Source organism: Tympanuchus pallidicinctus, unplaced genomic scaffold (genome assembly GCF_026119805.1).
Source record: "Tympanuchus pallidicinctus isolate F22 unplaced genomic scaffold, pur_lepc_1.0 scaffold2, whole genome shotgun sequence".
In the NCBI taxonomy this organism is placed as follows: Eukaryota; Metazoa; Chordata; class Aves; order Galliformes; family Phasianidae; genus Tympanuchus; species Tympanuchus pallidicinctus.
In genome coordinates, this window is record NW_026294721.1 from 46,728,419 (window position 1) to 46,749,067 (window position 20,649).

The 20,649-nt window shown below is 39.5% G+C and overlaps 1 protein-coding gene across 3 annotated transcripts in view; it reads right to left on the reverse strand.

The window, feature by feature from the left end:
- Positions 1–757: 757 nt before the first annotated feature.
- The window catches only part of GALNT7 (polypeptide N-acetylgalactosaminyltransferase 7), a 68,499-nt gene continuing 48,607 nt past the window's right edge, over positions 758–20,649 (reverse strand). For 2 of the 3 annotated variants that reach the window (XM_052682317.1, XM_052682318.1), the window contains exons 4-12: positions 17,884–18,014; positions 17,636–17,715; positions 15,334–15,516; positions 13,407–13,524; positions 11,289–11,411; positions 9,367–9,585; positions 7,111–7,209; positions 5,741–5,869; positions 758–3,176 (exon numbers count right to left, since the gene is read on the reverse strand). In XM_052682317.1, the coding sequence (XP_052538277.1) occupies positions 3,039–3,176; positions 5,741–5,869; positions 7,111–7,209; positions 9,367–9,585; positions 11,289–11,411; positions 13,407–13,524; positions 15,334–15,516; positions 17,636–17,715; positions 17,884–18,014 (1,220 nt within the window). In that variant the 3' untranslated portion in view covers positions 758–3,038. Of the gene's footprint in view, positions 3,177–5,740; positions 5,870–7,110; positions 7,210–9,366; positions 9,586–11,288; positions 11,412–13,406; positions 13,525–15,333; positions 15,517–15,679; positions 15,863–17,635; positions 17,716–17,883; positions 18,015–20,649 lie in introns of all 3 variants that reach the window. The other variant, XM_052682316.1, reaches the window with a different exon arrangement.

Sequence of the window (20,649 nt, forward strand, 5' to 3'; positions counted from 1 at the left end):
GGTAGTGCTCTACTGCTTCTCCCACCCTTCACTCCTTTCAGCCTTCTCCTCGTGAGACTGCTTGTGCAGCAGACATTATTATTATTATTATTGCACAAGAAAGAGCACAAATTGCCCACCTGGTCACTGGAGTTGGCACCCCACTGCAGGCAGTTCTGCCCTCACACTGAGCAATCTCATGCATGGGAACAGCGGTACCCACAGCCCTGCGTCCTGCTTTACCTGCCCTCCAGCTCACACACAGCACACTTCTCCCTCAAGCAACCACATTTCTTTTCGGCTAAATATATTCTTAACAAGAATTAGAAGGGATCTAGCACGCATGCATACCTTTTTGTCTTGGTGTTTAAATCATCTCTCAGTCTTTCTTCCAGCCCTTGATCCTCTCCTCGCAGTGCACCTGTTTGATGGAAGGAATTTGCATTTTTCATCAGTTAAGGTCCATAACTATGCCATTACCTTGCTGTAGAGTCTTCATCCACATGCCTGTTCAGAGCAATGCAACATTACAAAAACCTGACAGGTGGTACAGATTGCTTTTTTCCCCCCCTCTATTACCAGGACCTTTTGTTCTACTTTACAAATCATTCTCATGTTCATTTTTTCATGTCATCATATTAAATCTGCCTAATTAGATCAGTGCAGGTAGTACAGAAATCCAAGTGTGCCCACATGGCAACTCACGGTGAGAACTTCACTTCTGACTTCTCTGGACAAAAAAACTCATCCCCCACAGATATGACAGAAAGTACCTAGGTAAAAAGTAAAATAAAGCACTTTTAATATTTCTAAGTTTGCAACACAGAAGTTCTCAAGACTTAGAGATACGGGGTTCCTATATAGATAATAATCCATTTTTACTCTGTAAAAATATAGTAAACCCAAAAATTCAAATATTTTATTTACTTCACCTAAAAAACAAGCAACCCATAAGATATACATGTTTCCCAGATTTCTCCCTAATAAATTTCTGAAAGATTTATACAATTTCTACAGAAACATACAGTGTATCAAAATCTGCATAAATCAAATTTATAAAATATGTAGAAATGCATAGTGATATTATCATTGACTTACAAAGCAAGAATATGGGAATTATTATTTTTTTCCAAGCAAGCTATAGTATGAAAAAGTCATTACAGCAACAGCTTCTTATGATCTCATGTTTCCTTCTCACATACAGATGTGTATTTGCACACAGCATCAGCTTGTAATGAATTGCACAAAACACCCATTTAAAATGCACAATTTATGTGCCACACTCTTTCTCTTATGCATAGTAATATGATTAAATTAATCTACCCAGCACACAAAAATGGAGTCAGTTTTCATACACACAAGGAACAAGTACCGACACACACCCTTATTTTCCATTTTCCAGTTTCTCCCTCCTTTATTTTCTATTTTTCATACCTCTGAAAGGATAGATGAGAAGTTTAAAGAAACTAGGAAAGATCCCAAACTAATATATCAGTGCAGTCTGCCCTAGAAAGATCAAATTCTCACCATATATGATACACAACCCTTGTTAACACCAATGAAAGCTGCATGCAATGCTATTCTAGATTTCAGGGAATATTTCGTTGTACTTAATAATGTGACATGTTATAGGCATAACTCTAAAGTCAGTACACTGATGTCAACATTTAACAGTCACAAATCTCGAATAAGGGAGTGAGAACAAGTCATTTCTCCTCCACCTCTCTGTTCATTCCAAGTACTTACACTCCTGAGGGAGTTCTCATCAACTCCTATTCGGAACAATTTCAGAAACTTCTTCACACTCTGTTCTGTACACTATAGCACCAAGTGGTTATATTTTGTGTTTGTAATCCCTCAGGAAAAGTTTCCAATGGAAAAAAAAAAGGAAAAAAATTATAAGAATAAATGCATCAAGATTTCCACTTCTTTTTTCAAACCTAAGCCCAGACTCCAAAATAGCGGGCAGATGTCCTTTCAAACAAGTAAGCAGATGTGTTAATGAGTTGTATTCTTTTTCTAATTAAGTTTTAGTTTACCTCTATGTGATTTTCATTTAAAATAACAACATAAATTAAGCACTGGAATTTATTATTTTTTTTTTTAATCATTGTGCAGCTTCTTAAAAATCTATATTTTAGATTATTCTTATTTTTATTTAAGGTATGATTTAAACAAGCAAGTTAGAGCATATAGATTCTTGACTGGAATTGCAAGGGTGCTTCATTCAAACGCAACGTACCACATTGGTGCTAACCTTGCCACTGAGCTCCTCCTTGCTCCATACCAGGTGCCAAGCTGCTTCCCCACATGGATACCAGAGCAGAGGTGGGCCAATGGCCCCGACGTGAGGTTTTGGAGCATCTGCAGTGAAGGGGCCTGTCAGAGTGGGCCACTGACAAACAGCACAGCTACTGACAGCAGCTGTCTTCAGCTACACAGTAACTGGGGTGGGACACAGTAGTGGGGTGGGACAGCTGATCCCTGCCTGTAGTGACATCCGTTGTGTAATTTCCAGCAAATGCTTTTCTTGTGAAAGAGAGAAACGGAAGAGGCACTAAATATGTTGAAATTCACCTTCCAAAAAAGCAGCATGACTGTGAGAGAAGGCCACCCTGGCTAATAACCTGTGGCAGTGCTTAGTAAGATGTAAAATTAAATAAAAATTTACAACAGGTTGATAATCACCAAGTTCTGTGAAAATCTGGTTACTCCAACCTTTTCAAGTTTGTGTAAAAAAACTGCCTTCAGACCCCTGAGTGTAATCCCAAAGAAGACAACAACGCCTTTAACTATGTTCCTATGAAACACAGCTAACAGCGCATTAAGTTACCAACGTCTTAAAACAAAAAGATGTAAACATCTACAGAGTTTAAGGTAAAGCAGTTTTGTAAACATTAACTGCGGATGATCATGTTATTGTAATAATCACAGTTCATCTATGTCCTTCATCCAAGTCAGGAGGCTCGGAGCTGTACAGTTAATAATTGCAGCAGTTTTCAGGCTATTTTCAGTCCTGTACAAATGAACGTGGTAGTCAGTAGGTAGGTTCTGTTTATCTACACACTAAGAATGTTGTTCATTTCCCATTTCTGCGTTGCTTTATTGGAATCACACTCTGAAATGAAAACTTGGTGTAGGACTTCTGACCGATCCAAGCACTTCCCTGAAGGAATGTGTGTAAATCTATGCAGATTCTGGAAAAAAAAAAAGAAAACATAAAACAAAAAACACAGGGACGTTAAAACAAAACGAAACAAACAACCACCAATCAAAAAACAGACAAATTTTTCTTCACAACTGTAATGTAGCTATTTGCAGTTACAAAATCAGGATTCAGGATCCCTGAAAAAGATCAGTTTCCATACTTGTTCCATTTATTTGTTAAACTTAGATTTTTACATCCTTTCTATTATGAAATGTTTGATGCACGTAGGTCAACTTGAAACGCCTTGCATTTCTCATTGGAAACAAACTGCTAAGAAAATAAGCAAAACTGTGCCTAAAACGCTTCCAGCATTTTCATCTGTCCCATAACCCAAACAAAAGATTAACTCTCGAGGACAGCTTTACGAGAGCTGACCTTGCTGGGCAGATCCTCCTTTGGTTAGCCCTCACATATAGCAACATCAACTCCACTGGGGAAACAGCAATAACTTTGCTCCCTGTTTGACTGGTTGAAGGAAGAAAAGAGGAGATGAGGGCAAGGCTGGCCTCCAGAGCAACAGGAGACAGCTTCGGAGACTGCAGACCTATTGTGTTGAGTGCAGTCAGGCTGAGACTCACACGTTTGATTTCTTTTAGCCCTCTCACCATTTGCCAAGCAGCCTCTGGCTCCTGGCTGCCCCACTGCCCAGCTGTATGCATTGTGCCAAGCGAGGGAGTAGCAGCAAATCTGCTGCAGTGCGGCTGCACAGCCCTGCTTTATGCTCCCCCCAGCACACGAGGGAGTGCTGGATCTTTCTCCTGTTACCCCATCACTTGTACACATACGTGCACATCCACATGCTGGGGCAGCTTGATGTGCATGCCCATCATGGGGATGGACACTGCCTGGAAAGGTAAATGGAAGTCGGAGCAGAAGCCATGAGCTGACCTCTGCCAGCTGCATTCCAGGTCACCAAAAGCCCTGCTGCTAAATGCAGAAGCACAGATGTTATGCTCACCAAACTGGCACATGAACTAGCATTACAGAACCAATCGACTGGGCAGATAACTTCTCCTAGCAGGAGAACAGCAGGCCACAACATCCTTCAACAGTTCATAAGCATTTCATTCCTTATACCCTCATTAGGAGAAATGGTCATAGCCTTTGCGCTGCACAGGAGAGAGTGCCAAAGCCCTAAGATCTGCTTGGTTACACACCCTTGGTGGTCCTTTTGCTCTCATCTCCTTCCCGTATTTTTTTCTGGAAGCCAGTCAGTGTTTTGTTCTGCAGCCCAGACTGTGCCCACCAGGCTTCCTTATAACTTGTGGTAATAAGCAACCAATTACACAATTGGTACCACTGGGGAGGAAATGGATCATCTCGCATAAATGAAACGCTTAGAGGAGAGCCAAGCAACATGCTGGGATGCCCTAGAATGGCTGCAGAGGTAACAGTGTTATATATTATTCTGATACTAAAGCCAAGGCAGCAGGCACTGAAACACTCCTCATTGATTTTTACATTTCAGATTTTAAAAACTTTGCCCATCTAAATGGCACAAGACGTTAGAAACAGCATTATGTTGCTTGAGATTTCAAAGCTCTATGGAAATGACAGAAAGGTGGGGTGGCTTTGAGGCTAACAAAAATAATTCACTGCATTCAGTAGTGGCTTCCAGAAAGGCTCAGTACAGATAACCAGCTAATGAACTAATAAATAGGCAACATGCTAGGTAGAAAGAAGAAATAAAAACACAGAAGATAATCTCAGATACTGAACTAAGTTACAGAGCCACTGTCCATATCCAATGATAACATCACCCTTAGACAATTCAGTCTCGTTTTTCAACAGAATTGTAATCTTAGACTTTCAGAACTCAAATTAACAGAGGACTTACAGATGTGCTTACTAAATAGCCCTTAACAGCCCTTTCATGTGTATCAGCCAACATTCTGAGTCTTTATTAAAAATTCATAGATTTTGCAATAGTGTTATAATGGCACCACACCCGTAATTCACAACAGAGCATGTTTTTAGAGAATGGCTAAGGAGCAGGAGAATGAAAAACTGAAAAAGGCAAAGAGCACAGAAAGACAAAGAGTAATAAACACCACATTCACCTATTCTTATGTAGACTTCTTTCAACAGACATCCACAAATTAGATATATTGTCCCTAGCTGCTAAATGCACCTCAGCACTTAAGTCACCTTCTCACAGCACCCAATAAAGAAACTTCCTTGAAAGAAAGACACAGCAGAGAGGGTGGTGGCATGAAAAGCTTTTAGAAACAAGGTCACTTTGCTTTCTCTGAGAAGAGTGCTAACTCCTATGATACTTGTGGCAGCACATGTAGCACCAGGAGATCTGCTTTTAACATTTTTGCTTCAGAAGTCAGCAAATGGTAGAGCCTATAGAACACCTTCCCCTGCAGGAAGTTTTCCTAGCAAGCACGGATTTCTGGGAACGTGCAATTAACATTTCCTCTGCTTGTTTCAGTTAATCTTGTCACAGATGTCTGTCTTATGATACACGTAGAGTAACAATAGAAAAGGTGTTATAAAACAAGGTGCGAATGATGACAATTGCTTTTCCCCTATATGTCTGTTACATACCTTGAAGTATTGCCAGTCCTTGTATTCATTCAGATTACAATGTGTAATCATAATTTTGGATCCATCTGGTCCTTTAGTTAAGCACTGATCATACTGCATGAGCTGATTAGCTTCATTGATTCGGAAAAGCTACAGAAAAATAAGATGGCATCTTTTGAACAGCTGACTTAAAGTAATATTTTAGAAACAATGCAATACCAATAGAATTCCATCATGCTAAATATTCTCCACTGCTATTATAGCTATTTGAAAGAGAGCTCTTTATTCAACATGATGTCAGACAACTTTGCTTTAGGATTTAGAAGGTGAAAAACCTTACCTAGCAAGGCACAGATGATAACAACAAAGGGAAACCTACTTGGTAAACTTCTGGAAGTGTTCAGCAAGAAGCTTTTTAGTAATTTGATGGCTAAGAAACCCCCTATCTTTGTAAAGGCTTGGTTGCAAGTCCTTGGGCTTGGGAAGTAATTTCATGAGAAGACAGTAAAGCTTCAGCATTTTACACATGGAGGAAATCAAACTAATGCATACAAAACATATTCAAAAAAATTATCTTAGCTACTTCTTATGAAAGAATTACAATATGCTTTGGGAGCACTATCTACAGAAAAGGTATTTCAAGGAACTTTTAATATAAAAAAAAAAAAAGAGATGTTTCCAAGACCTACTAAAAATTAAGCAGAAGGATTTTTAAAGCGCTGTCTTGCATGTGATTTCAGACTGCAGTGAGAAAAACCACCTGGTTCAACTCCACAACAGCATAAACAAAGGCTGCAAGTGCTGCAGAGTTATCCAGCTGAAAAAGGAGATGCAAATACAGAACAGCATGCTTGCCTGGCAGTGTGCATAGGTTTGTGAAGATGCAGGTCAAACAAAATAGTAACATGGGTTGAAATCATCTATTAGTAAATACATTCTGTCAATTTGTAAACGAAGCAGAGAAATTTATATTGTTTGTCTCTTGTGGTGAAAGGTGAGTTGCTGCATAGAAATGTTTTACTTCCATTAAAGCAAAACAACTCTGTGAAACAAGTGAGCTGGCGTAAGGAGAGCTGTTTCCTGAAGGATTAATAATTAAGTGAGGGCAAATGATGAATCAGGAGTGATGCTAAGAGTTGCACTTTTTCTAACACAGTGATATGGTTGCTTTAAAGTATGCTTCTTGCTTACACATTTTGTACAGCATTTTGTTTGTAATGATATTTTCAGATTCCTGTACTTCAGCAATGCCAGCGTGCTTATGAGAAATCTTTAACTCCCGTTTTTGCAGGTGGCACGGAAGTGACCTTATGAACAGGCTTAAGAGAAACACGGCCTGTTATCCATTAGTGCAAGTATTTCTCTTTCATACTTGCCTCAGAGCCACTTACCTGGTTTCCTCCCATTCTGTGGCATGGTCCAAGTTCGACAAAGCCGCCGTTGGTGTGCCCCATGCTGTCGATGCAGTAAGCTGTTTCAAAGCCTCTGATCTGGAAAAAAACAGGTTGTGCACTTTCAGTTTGTCTCATGGGAAAACAAGTGTGAAGGAGTTCAAAAAATTCCCACTTCTCTTTCAAACCAGAAACAGCTCTCTGCCAGACAGATACAAGATAAACCTGCATATGACACGTAAATAATGATGATACGTGTTGGAGATGGAGCTACTACCTGCCCAGACTAATTTGTGGGCTCTTACATGAGTTAAATGACATCAATAAAACTAGAGCTGGGAAGCTCAGTTCCAAACTAATGGCACTGAAGTGCGTGACTTCTAAGTATTTTAATTCATTCAATCTCCTGTCAAATCATGTTCACTCTCTCAGATCTTCATAAATAAAGCAGCAGCATCTTGGTTAAACTACTCTCATCTTATGGAAGACACGAGGAGATAAACCTGATGCAGAGTAACAGTGGTTATTAACGCTGCAGCCAAGCACAGCCCCCTGACCCGGCTGTGCAGAAGTGTGTTCTACAACAGCAATTATGTGGGGGAAAGAAGAGTGAAAGGCGGGCAGAGGCAAAAGGATAAAGAGTAAATACCTATTGGAAAGCATGCCTCAGCTACTGATTATCCCATTCTACTTTCAAAAAGATCAAAAAATAGCTTTGTAAGGACACAAATAACATTCTTGCCAGATCTCTCTGCTTTGCAGGAACCTCTTTCTCCTTCGTGCCTGTAGAAGGAAGCTGGGAGGACAGAGCTCAAAGCACAGCCCTGACTTCCAGGCAGTGCTGGCAAAGATGAAACCCGCACTTCCTTTCCTGACAGTTTGGAAATGCAATTAGTGAGGTGTTACAAACATATGGGGAAAAAATCTCAGATATTGTAAGACAACTGGCAGCCGGTGAAGTGTTGAAGGAAATTTTGGAAGGGTCTCTGAACTTCACTCTTTCCTGTTCCTTCTTTACAGCCATTTACTTTTATCAACAGCAGCTTCCCACAAGGTGACCATTACTGTTTTATTCTCTTCGAAGTTTCACCTCAGTGAAGCAGTGTATAACAAGTGTTTCTAGCCTTTTGTGTGAATTTAAAAGTAGGTCTCAAGCTAATGTACTAACTTGATGCTTTGTGTTACCTTTCAGATATGCAATAAAGGTGACACTGTTGACTGGCTCTTCAGATACAAGACTATCCATACCCCTGCTCCATTATGCACACGCTCTGTATCACTAATTAATTCCTCAGAGAAGTCAGAGATGGCACACTGTTGGTCACATAAGCACGCATAGATCTCTATTTTCTAATGCTCATCTGAAGTTAGAAAAACAGGTCCATCTCATCTTTGTTGTTGAATTTGCTGGGACACAGGATTCCTCCCTTACTAGCAAGATGATTTTCTGGTTTTACCTCCACAACTTACAAAAATTAAATTGATAGAAGAGAAAGGGCAAGGCTGGAACCATCTGAAAAAAGCCAAAACATCATTTGAAAATAGGAAAGAGGTGTTGGCTTGAAGCCAGAAGGGGCAGAGCTCAGTGAGGTGGCCTGTATCCACCAGTAACATTCTGTCTCTCAGTTAAGTGACGCTATCACATTTGCTGAATTTTCTCTAAGAGAAATGCCAAAATTGTAACCACACCCTTAACTTAGCAATGCTGTGCTCATGTACATTAATGCTGGAAAAAACTGTTAAAGAATCATATCAAGTTATTACATGCAGAACAGGGATTTACCAAGGCTGTACTGGTATGAGTACATCCCAGGCTAGCAAACAGGCAAATGGGTGCAGAAGGTACTCTCTGCATTTCATGACCTATTCTGTAAGCCTTTAAAAAAGATTTTCACCTATTCATCTTTGCCAATACTCTGATACAAACTTTTTTTTTTTCTTTTCTTTTAGAAAGAACTGAAGAACTGAAGATTTTGGAGAAAAAATCTTTAGACATAACTGAAGAAAGGGACAGATATAAGAACAATCCATCAAGGAAACGTGCAGCTAATTAATACAATCTCACCTCTCAAAGTAGCATTTTTTTCCCCTTTGGTTATTTTATTTCCCTGCAGCTCTGTGGCCAGTACCATTTACATTACTGCAGCAGGAACCAAAGAATCTCTTCTCAGATTGATGCCAAGGAACAACTGTTTTGAATTCCCAACTTTAAAAAGAATGCTCCTAAAATAAATACGTGTTATGTGCTGTACATACCTCTCCCCAGTCCACGTTTTTAGGTGGTAAGGGATAATACGATGTTATATCATACGCTATTTCTTCCATGAACCACTTAAAACTTTTGCAGTTGTGATCTTCACGGAACTTTTTCAGCTCAGATATATCTCCGTAGGGCAGTGCTTTTGTCTCTGGCCGGCTGGCGTAAAAATAATCTTTGTATTCGTCCCACCACACTTCCACAACTCTGACATAGTTCTGTGAAGAGGAATGACATTGCTGCTGCCTCAGTGCACGCACAACGGGTCAGACACAAACACATGTTAACTCCATGAATTTAATTTCATATTCTCGTGAATTTTAAGTGAGGAGGTTTATTGTTGCCTTGAGAAGGAGAGAAAAAGGATAGCTTGCCTGGTGAACAATTATCTCCCTCACATTTACTTATTAGGCTCTGATGGCTCTTAACTCTGAATTACCTATACACGGTCTAGCTGCACACCTTGTTTTGTTCTGATGTTCTAGCATTAATGACAGTGTTAAAACAGTCACAGCAAATCTGACTTCTAACACAAATTATTGTTTTTGTTTAAGCAAACACTAATTAAATAAATAAAGCTATATATAAAAGGGAGCTTTCTCCCACCTCAAGAGGGAGAAAGGTATTCCTTCATACTGCCCTTTATACATAGAAGCTCTTTACCATTTAAGAACCATCAGCAGTGTTTTGTTTTATCCAGACGAGCTGAATTGTGTAAGAAATTTAGGTACAGAATAAATGCTTTTCATTTTTCAGATTTTTCAGATCAATAGAATGGTTTTATAATTTCAGACAAGCTTACCCGCATTGAAAAATGGAGCTATCATTTACAATCTCTTCTCCCATTGCTCTTTTCTCTGTCACTACATCCAGCTATGCTTATTTCCAGCTACCTTCCACGGTACTGCTCCTGCTGTTAGTTTGGTCAAAATGTTAATCAAGTCTCCTTATTAATACAGGATATTTTTATTTCGTATGTGCTACGTTAGTTCTCTGAGGCTTTTCTGAGACATTCACTTTTGAATAGGAACAGCTGTTAGCTTGGCTCAAGCCAGTAAAAAACCTGTAAATCTGAAGTCATTGTCATCAGTAACTTTCAGGGACAATGGCTCTGGGACTGGAATTTATAAAGAATAGAGTCTATAATTTATAAATATACAAATGACAAAGCACTTCACAAGAGGAATCTTTAGCCAGGCAATAGGAAACCTTAACAGAAAGGTCCTTGCCCTTCTTTTGGTAGGTACAAAAGCATATCAAAGAGTTTTTCTTGATTCAAGTTCTCTGTTCAGATACAGACAGGTTGCTCACTCTTTCCTTGAGGTGTTGTCTACTTTTAATATCATGGCTTGAGCAACACTTTTGTACCTACAAGACGCCTGAGGAGTTATGGATTTTAATGTGCAAAGCATGAAATTTTCTCAGGCATTGTCCTCTGCTTCCTAGTTCAGAAATGCAGCTATAAAGGTATGAGAGATGCAGGATTATTGTGTTTGCTAACTCACAGGGAGCCTGGGCTTATGCCCTTCCAAGTCAGCGGAGGATTGCAAAGCCATGCTCATCACCCTCCAGGACTGTGCTGTATTCACCAGAGCAGAGGCAGGCACTTTCTGCTGTTTGCACTTCAATTGAGCACAGCTCAGCAAAGGCTTTGGGGGTGAGAGAGAAAGTGGTAGGAAATGTAATTTGTACCTCCATGCTGGGGAAGGGTGAAGAAAGAAGCTGGGTTCCAGGAGTGTCTGTTCTTACAGTGGGGTTGGTACAAAGACTCCCCCCCCACATGGATGACCATCTCAACTTCAGACAACGAACACCTTTGAATGAAGTGCTCTTTAAATTGCTACTGATAATTTACATAGACTTATTTGAATCTGTTGCTGTCCCACATCAGAAGACCTTCAGGGTTGCAGCAAACCAGTACCTTCAGTGTAGGAGAAGACCCAACGTACACGGGGGGTGGATTTCCTTGCCAGCCCTGGAGACGATAGATATGTCCAACACGAGAACAGGGGACAAACAGCAGTTTTCCTCCACACTGCCAGATCTACAAGGTCAAGAAAAGATGCAGATATTAATACATGTTTACAGGAATTTAAGACAGAAAAATACACAGCAAATTGTGGAAGAGATGCCAGCTATTTTTCTTACTATACCAACTGTGTGATAAACTTGACCTAAACATAGACATAATAAGTCTGAAATGAAAGGCTGTACTGAGTACATCTTCAACTTCACCATGAAATTGCTTGATTAAAGTAATTTTTCAAAAAGCTTTTAAAATAGTTTGCCTTCTCATTCCATTGCTGTTTTAAAACAATGGTAATGAATGAGAGAACAAAATCTGGCATGGAGTAATTTTTAAAATGACAGAACCAGTATTTTGATTTTATTGGAGTAACTCACGTGCCATCACTAAGCTGGATTTTGGTTAGATGCCCATCATATTTAAGTTTTTCTTAATAAAGAGTAGGAGGAGGTTAGGATAATTTGATTACAAATTACTTTGTTACAAATTGCTACAGATCTGTAACAAACATGTTTTTTTTTTTTCTGGCTGTAGTAGCTGAAAATAAAAATGGGGAACGTATGTTACCATTCTGAAATTTCCTCCCTCCCACACGTCCTGGGAGAATCCATCTATTTATGGAGAAAAGAGAATATACCTAAAAGATCTGAATTCATTTGCTCATAGCTTTGACAAGTTTAAAATGTAGCATCAAATCCAAATTCTAAATAAGTTCAGGGATGTTCCAAATTAAGATTGCATTCCAGATTACAAGTATGATTTAACATCACTACGAAAGATGGGCAGAAAAGTTTCTTTCCTTCACTGTGCGTGTTTGTCATCATGTTAATTTCTGAAGTTTGATTTAAAAACCATACAAAGAAACTCTGATATGCAAAGACATTTTATTTGCTATCTAGGAGTCCGTATGCAACAGTGATAAACGTTATTTAGTTCCAACTGGTTTTGATCTGTGGAAATCAATTTAAAGGTCTCTACATAATCAGCGACAGCTATCCACTTCAATTACGAAATTACTGTATGTAATTTCAATCATGATTTAAATCTAAGCAAGATGGGGAATTAAAAGAATAAAAACCCTGTATATGTAACATCCTTAATAACTGCCTTTTGCATATGGATTTACAGCTGAGCAAGTGCACTCAGAGCTTTCCTCGAAGTCATCATCAGCAGGAGTAGCTGGGGAAGCTCTGAATGTACTTCTACTGAAATTCAGCTACAGTGTCACAGATCACTGCTGAGGATATTAGATGTCTCCACTTTCGTTTGTTAATTGGGACAGATTCCTGCTGTCTGCCACTTGAGTCATTATGAATACTGAAGATACCAGAAGCTAATGATTATCATCTTACATTTCCTGCTAACTGAAGAGCATGCATTTGCCTAGGATTGAAAATAAAATCTGCAGCTATTATGAATTATGCAGTTAGTGCTTCAATTACGAAGACTTCCCTTGAAGAGAAGTTCTTTAAATTTTGAGAAGCATCTGAGACCATTTTTCGCTCACAAAAATGGTAGGGAGGGGGAAACCAGGGCAGTTTACGTCTTGTTGCATTGCTGTTTACTCTATATGCACCTGTGCTTTAATTGAATGGTGCTTGCTCTCTCATCACTTCCTTTAAATACAACTTTATTCTACAACCACACGCAGTGAGCAGCCAGGTCTTCCCCCTCCTGTCAGTCTGGTTTCAGGCTACTTATTTGGGCACGTGTGCAATCCCAAACCCTTAACAAAATCCAAGCTTAGGGACAGCTTCCCAACCTGACAACATCAGGTTGGATATTAGGAAAAATTTCTTCTCTACATGAGTGGTCAGGTGCTGGAATGGGCTGCACAGGGGTGGTGGAGTCACCATGCCTGGAGGCGAAATGTTTAGGTGTTGTATTAAGGGATATGGTTTAGTGAGGAAATGGTGGTGGTAGGTGGATGGTTGGACTAGATGATCTTGGAGGTCTTTTCCAACATTTCTATTATTCTAGGATTCTATGAAAGTTTTCACTATTTAATGTTACCTTGTAAGAAATTTCAAAATTTTCACCACCCCAGATCTGAAGGCCAGGATCATAGAGACCCAGTTCAAAAAAGAAATCACGTTCAATGGCAAACAATCCACCAGCCATGGCGGGGGACCTGGAAGAAGAATACAGTGTAACTCCTCCTGCCAAAACAATCAGAGAACATTCACAGAAAATAATAATTAAGGAAGCAATTCGCTGATAACATATAATAAAGATTAGATTGATGGCAATACACTGAAAGATCATAAAGCTCTGTCATAAGCATTCAGGGATTTCATGAAATGACATCGGTAGAATTTTCAGTGAACTTGTGATTTATTTTTGTATATTGTGATTTATTTTTGTATATATAGATTCTTAATTATAGAAAATTTTTGTCAGAATTTCCATTTCCAGCATTTTCCACCTGAGCATCAATAAATAAAAAAAATCCCTAAGGAATATACCTGCAGTCCCCACTAGGCTGGGGATTAAGAAAGTGGGATTCAGTCCGGGGGTAATTCTCACATTACTGAAAGTTGTTTCTGTGCTTTAAGTTGTTGAAGATCATTTTGTCAGTTTTGCTTTAGGTTTTTTTTTTAATAAAACAATCCTATCTGAGCAAAGCCATTACTTGGTCTTACATGCCTTAGTATTGCTGCAACAAAACACACACAGCCCGGGCATAACTGACTCGGAATTCTTTTTGTTAAAGGCATTGTGACTATCAAAGTATTATTAAAAATAAAATCATCTTTTAAACTATTCCGAGAACATGTGTTGTGTGTTTCTGGGAACAGTTTAAAGGATTTTAAGACCTGTTTGGATGGTAAACACAGAACACAACAGAGATGTTTGAAATAGTTTATCCCCCTCCGAGCAAATATTAAAGTTCCAATGTGGACAGCCTTGTCAGAAAACGGTATTATTTAGGTTGTACACAAAGCAGATCAAAGCTTCATAACTTCCTTGCATGTGTTGCCATTTTAGCAAAGAACAATCACGGGTGAGGAGAGGGAATTACCAACATAAGTTCTTACAGTACTTAAATCATACATACAAGCAATAGAAGACATTAGACTCTGAAGATGTGAAGATTGCTTTCAAATGTAGTAACACGATTAGTTGAGTGTGAAGGGGAAAGCAATAAAAAACAGCAGAACCACAGCCTTCCAGTCTTGAAAAGCAATCCAGAAACTCTAAGCTAGAGCTTCTAGCCAGTTTCTGTTTGCTGGGAAGAAAACATACCCCGCTCCAAAGCAGAAGAAGGTGGGATCTGTGTAAAAATTACTGAAAATTTCACAGAAAATAAGGATTTTTTTTCTCTTTTCCTTTCCATGTGATACACATTACAGTAAAATCCCCAAGCATATTGAGACCTTAGAAAACAACTAGCCAAGATTCTCAAATAGTATGCTTCTTTGTCAGATGTGATCTATTGTGAAGCAAGTGGGAGAAGCATGACAAAAGGGATTCTTTTGATATACGTACATAACCCACGAGCTGTATGCATGCACCAAGCCATGACAGCAACCTACAGATTTTACGCATTGCCAGCTGTTATGAATACTCACAGCATGCTCATTATTTCAAACAAAATGGTTAAATAAGCACTTTTGTTTCCAGCACTACTTTTTTAAAAATATCGAAGCTAAATAAAGTTTTCTCTGGAAACAAAGTCATACGATGCTTCATCTCCCCAGACAACCCCCCTCTTTCTAAGGTACGCCCTGTTAAGCACACAAGAGCAGGAACGGAGAGGCAGCAGAAGGCAGCAAAGCCATTTTAAGCAAGTAATCAGTTGCAGCGTACAGGCCTGATGAAACAAAGCAGCTGGCGTGGTCAGAGGTAGGAATATTTTCAGGCTTAAGTATGCATGCAAGATTTAGTGGATCAATATCTACTTAAGAAAAAAGAAATGGGTAAGTGATTTAGTGTTTACCGATACGGTTCGGTTTTTGTCTCTCTTTTTTCCTTCTCTCGCTTGGACAAGGGCACCCTCTTCCATAGCATACTCCAATCCCACGCTCCTCTAGCAAACCCATCTTCGTCACCACCCCCTTGCGGCACAATCTTAAAAGTGTTGCCATCTATGACATCTATAAGCGGCACAGTGCATGTGGTTCTGCGGGTGGCGGATGGTGGCGGGGAGGATGTGGTTATGCGCAGGGACCCACGGAGGATGCGTGCGCCAACCGTGATTCATGGGAGAAGAGGGAGGAGGGAAGAAGGAAAGGCTTTAGACACTCATTTGTTACAATTCACAGTATATAAACAGCTCTCTTTACCGATAAGGCTCAGTTTTATGTTTTCGTTTGGACTTTTCCTTGTGGCTTAATGGAATTCGTTTCCATAGCAAACTCCAGTCCCAGGCCCCTCTGGCAAAACCATCTTCATCCCCACCTTGCTGTGGCTCAATGGAATAATCGTTCCCATCTATGTAATCTATTAGAGGTACAGTACATGTAGTTCTGAAACGTTTATAGAAGGGAAAGAAAGAGCAAAATGCAATTTAAGAAGACTAATATGACTAATCTGAATTTTTCACCATTTATTATTAATCTCATAAAGCAGTTCATATGAAAAGTCACTTGCAAAATGATGCCTCGTTACAAAAAAGAGAGGCTTTTGTTTTTGATGTTTTAAGAGGTTCTGAAAGCAGGAGAGATGGGTATGAAATGCTAACATATCAATTCACTTACACTTTATGGGTACTTCTCACAAAGCATTGCTGGAGGCAACAGAAGAGCCTGCAGAGGGCTAGGGTTCTCACAGTATTATTATTTTTCTGTAACTTCTATTCACATCAAACCTTAGCTGCCAATAAGGTAATAATGCTTAGCTTTTACTAGCGCAAATATGGATGTTCACTGTTTGCTCCCATTCAACCATGTTGCAAATCCAGACTTTAAGGATAAAAAAGGTGTTATTGGTGCTCATTTAGCAACAGCCTCCAAAAGAAGGCTTTTCTTTTTTTTTTTTTAAATTTACAATGTGCTCCTCATAATTATCTCTCATATGCAACTTTCAACAATAAAAACACATCATCCTGTTATTCTCTCCAAATTTCCCAGATGGATTTCTTGGTGACCGAACTGCAATCCTAGTTTTTATTTTTTTTCCCAAGCACTTCCATCTTTATAAGTCAACTCTCATATGAGAAAGGAAAACAAGCAGGAGACAAGAAGTGACAATGATGTGCTCTTTCCTTCGGTGCAGAAGTACCAGTATTCTGTACCTAGAGAACAGTACTTGATGGGAGGCTGCAGAGCTCCCAGCACCTCCACATGCGTGCTGGATGACCCCCTACAGCTGCCTTTTCCTCCCATCTTTTTGTCAGGTGTAAGAGCAACGTGGCCTCAGTGGGAGCACATGGAGTTCTCACTCCTTCTATCTAATATTATGGCCTACATACAGTCTTGCAGCTAAGTTATGACCTTTAAAAAACACACAAAAAACCACTCTTCTAGAAACTTCTGCCAGTATGACAGATTAATAAATAGTTTTTTAGGCTTAAACCATTACTTCATAGGATTAAAGTGTTTAAACAAGCCTGTGGTTTTGTAAACCCATGTAGTCCAGACTACAAAACTGGGAGCACGGTAGTGCACGGGAACAGCAGCCAGACATGGAGGCCCTGGGATCCGTGCTCTTATCACTGCACACAGGTCCTTGCAGACACCTGGCCTTGCGGGACAGATGGGCTCAGTCCCAGGCCCTGCTTCCTTACAGGCAATTCTCCACAGTGCTTTACAGAAGTCATAATGGACCATATCGCAATCCTGCAGTTATAAAACTCTTGAGATGGCAGTAACTTCAAATCCTGTTAAATCAGAACTTTTGCCATTACTTTTCCTTCACCAAAAATAACAGTTATCTTCAGTTAAAATAAACACTTTGTTTAATCATCATCCTTTCTCAGCTAGAATAGAATGTTTTTGCAACTGTGATCACTGAGATTACTGCAAAAGAGAAGCTTTGCTTGATATTCAATCTATATTAAAATATTCAGTACACCTACTGAAATAGAAAACCTGGAGATTGTTTTGCCTGTTCTTCCTCCTCACATAGCTTTTGTGCTGAGAGACAACAAATATGTCATTCAAGAAATACTGACATGGTTTGATACAGATAGAAGTTGACACAGGTATACAACATATTGCTTTTAACTTTAAAAGTGAAGATTGTTGCTTTGACTTTTGCTTCTAAGAGGCCAGGCACTAGAAATCACAGGAAAGCATTACCTGTCCTTGGAGATAGGAGCTATAAGTGGCGCATACCAGTTAATTCCCACCTCACAATGGGCATCCAAATAAACCAAAACCTTCAAAAGAGAGAAACAGAGAAGCAAATGAACAATCATATCACAGAATTTGAATTAATATTATTTCACACTGAAGTACCTTAATATTAAAAACAAATAAAGAAAAAAATTAAAGGTGTAAAATTAAATATATATTTAATCAAGACTTGTGTGTGAGCTGGATCCTACCTGTCCAAGCTTAGCCTTCTGGGCTCCAATGCTTCTAGCCTGGATTAAACCTTCTCTCCTTTCATTTCGAAATACCTTTACAAGACCATTCCACTGCTTAATGTAGTCATCCAGTCTCTCCTTCAGGTGAGCTATCAAATAACAGGAAAAATTTATTTAGGTGAAGCTTAGTAATAGTCGTGTTTGTATTCTTAATACAACCCAACTCCAACTTTACTTAAAAATATCTACAGACATACAGGACTTAGGGAATCTTGAAATCAAGCAGCAGCTTGTACAACTGTGCACTAAACACTAAACCTGTAGGGATTCAGCCCTGGAGCTCTCTGACTTCATGGCACAAGTTCGCTTCTCTCAAGAAAAGTCAGGTCAAGTTGCTGGCCACACTGCAGCAGAGCCAGATGAAAAACTCCCAGTCACTTCAACGTATCATGAAGTGGCTTCAAGGTCTTCAAATGTGTTTTGACCACACAGAACAACATAGTTTCCACACTTCAGCATATGGTCTTTCCTCATCAGATAATGTCACACATATACAGGAGGAGACACTGCTTTTCTGTTTATCATCTCCGTTTGCCACGTTTGGACTTAAAAAATATTATGCTAGCCTTTTAAATCTGGAAATCTGAGACAAAAGCCCACTATATTCAAATTATTCCCCTCTCTCATCTAGACCTGTCCCACCTTGGGGTAGCAGTGGTGTTGGATTAATCTTTTAATTAAATTCATAAAAACAATACTTGGAAGAGCCAGAATTGCAGTGGATGAGCTGTGGTTCATTGTACTGATGATCATGCTACCAACGCCACAGAACACAAAAAGGACAAGAAAATTTAAGCCAATTTTGGCTTAAATAAAGGGATGAGTTATCCAGAAGAACGAAGATGGGCTACACTGAAATGCTTACAGATTTGTATTTGCTCTTGGGCTTTGCCAGACTACTCTGGAAAACACATTTCTACCACACAATTTGAAAAAAGGATGCAAGTGTTGCATAATATTTTCGCACAGTTGATTCTGTTGAGAAAATTCAAAAAGGCAGAAGGGCTGGCAGTCAGGCACTCACAGTTTGAGGCTACGCTAATTCAACTACCACTGTCCATTTGAAATCTATTCCTGTACTAAAAGGCTTGAACAAATCACGTCCAGCTTCTGTTTCTCCATCAGCGCCCAAAATAAGCCACCTAAGCTGAGGCAGGGACACCCACAGTGTGGTCTGCAGCAGCCTGAAGGGGCAGACAAATATGTATTAGTGCTGAGCCAAGAGAATGCTGCCGGGAAGGACAGAGCATCCTTCTCCTCTGCTGCTCCTGGCTCCTCCACAAGCCTGTCCAACACCTAGCACTCATACTGGTCTTCTGCCTACTGTGGTTCCACATAAGCTGTTAATCAGGCTTGAGGAGTAGCTTTTGAATTGGCTGAGGTTGGCCTGTCTCCTCGTTGGTGAAACCACAGAGGTGGGCCAGGAGGGACAAGATGAGGTGGAAGGACAGGGACATCCCTTGCAGTAGCAATCAGACATCAAGGTGCTTCAGCTATGCTGTTTTCTGCACTCTGACTTAAAAGGATTGAAGCCCGGAGTTTGCTGCTCCTTACATTTAATAAGTTTTATATTCTTGCCAAAAATATTTTAAAAATGTTTATTTTAAACAAAAGCTACATATAAATTACTCAGATAAAAATGTTTATTTCTTATAAGTGAAGTTTCCAAACTCGAAAATTCAGCAGTTCTGCCAAAGACCAGAAAATCTTCAAAATCAGTATTCTTTCCATAGTAATATTATCCCTCCTCTTCAACTTCATAAAATAAAGTTTTCTCAAGCAACAGTTTTAAGTATCCTCTTTTCCCACACACATTTACAGTTTCTTTTGTAAAGCCTTGTGAACTAGAAAAATGTCAAGGATCTATAAAAATCAAACAAGGGAAAGAACAATTTTATCACTTATGCTATATAGAGTAACGTGCCATGCGTTATATAGAGAATATGCAATATGACAGTTGTATAAAAAATGTTATAGGATAAATTTCAGTGAGTTATGAGGTCACACTGAAATAGCACTATGAGAACCTCTGTACCACACCGTTATATACTCTGCACATTCCAAATACATGCAACAGTCGGGAAGGTTTTAGAGTTTGTAAAGTTATTTCCAGCTCTCTTGCCCGTGAAGCCAAATGTTTTACTTATCAAAAGTTCAAGTATGTACGGTTCACGGGAGCTGTAAAAACCTGTAACACTGATTGACCAAAGCTCTTCCACAGCACAAGTCCCAGGGCTTTGCAGTCCATTATCCCAGTCTTTGCCAGGGCTAGCAGCAAGTGCTCTTTCCCACAGGAAAACTGAATTTTCCCCTTTTCCCATTTTATAGAGACTTGGCATTGCTAGGCTGCGTGACAGTACTGTATAAAACCCTGATCCTTTTGCAGTTAGAAATATTGTTTGGCCAACATTAAATGCCGTTCCCCTAAAATGAATATTTATTACATCTGTCAACAGATATTTTATTTTCTGTTCTAAAATGTCCATTTTACCCCCCAAAGTACTATAACCACCAATCTGGTCTTCCCTTGTTTGGGTGGTTCTCTCAGGTCTCACTGCATGATTACAGCATGAATCAGTGTTTTTAAAAAGCACAACCTTTCTCCAAAAGGCATTAGGCATTGCAGATTGCAGCTGGGGGTGGGGAGGAGGAGAGCTCTGTTTTTCTTCCTCTACTCATGGATGTCATTTCTTAAGAACAAGAGGAATGGCATCACAAGCCCTC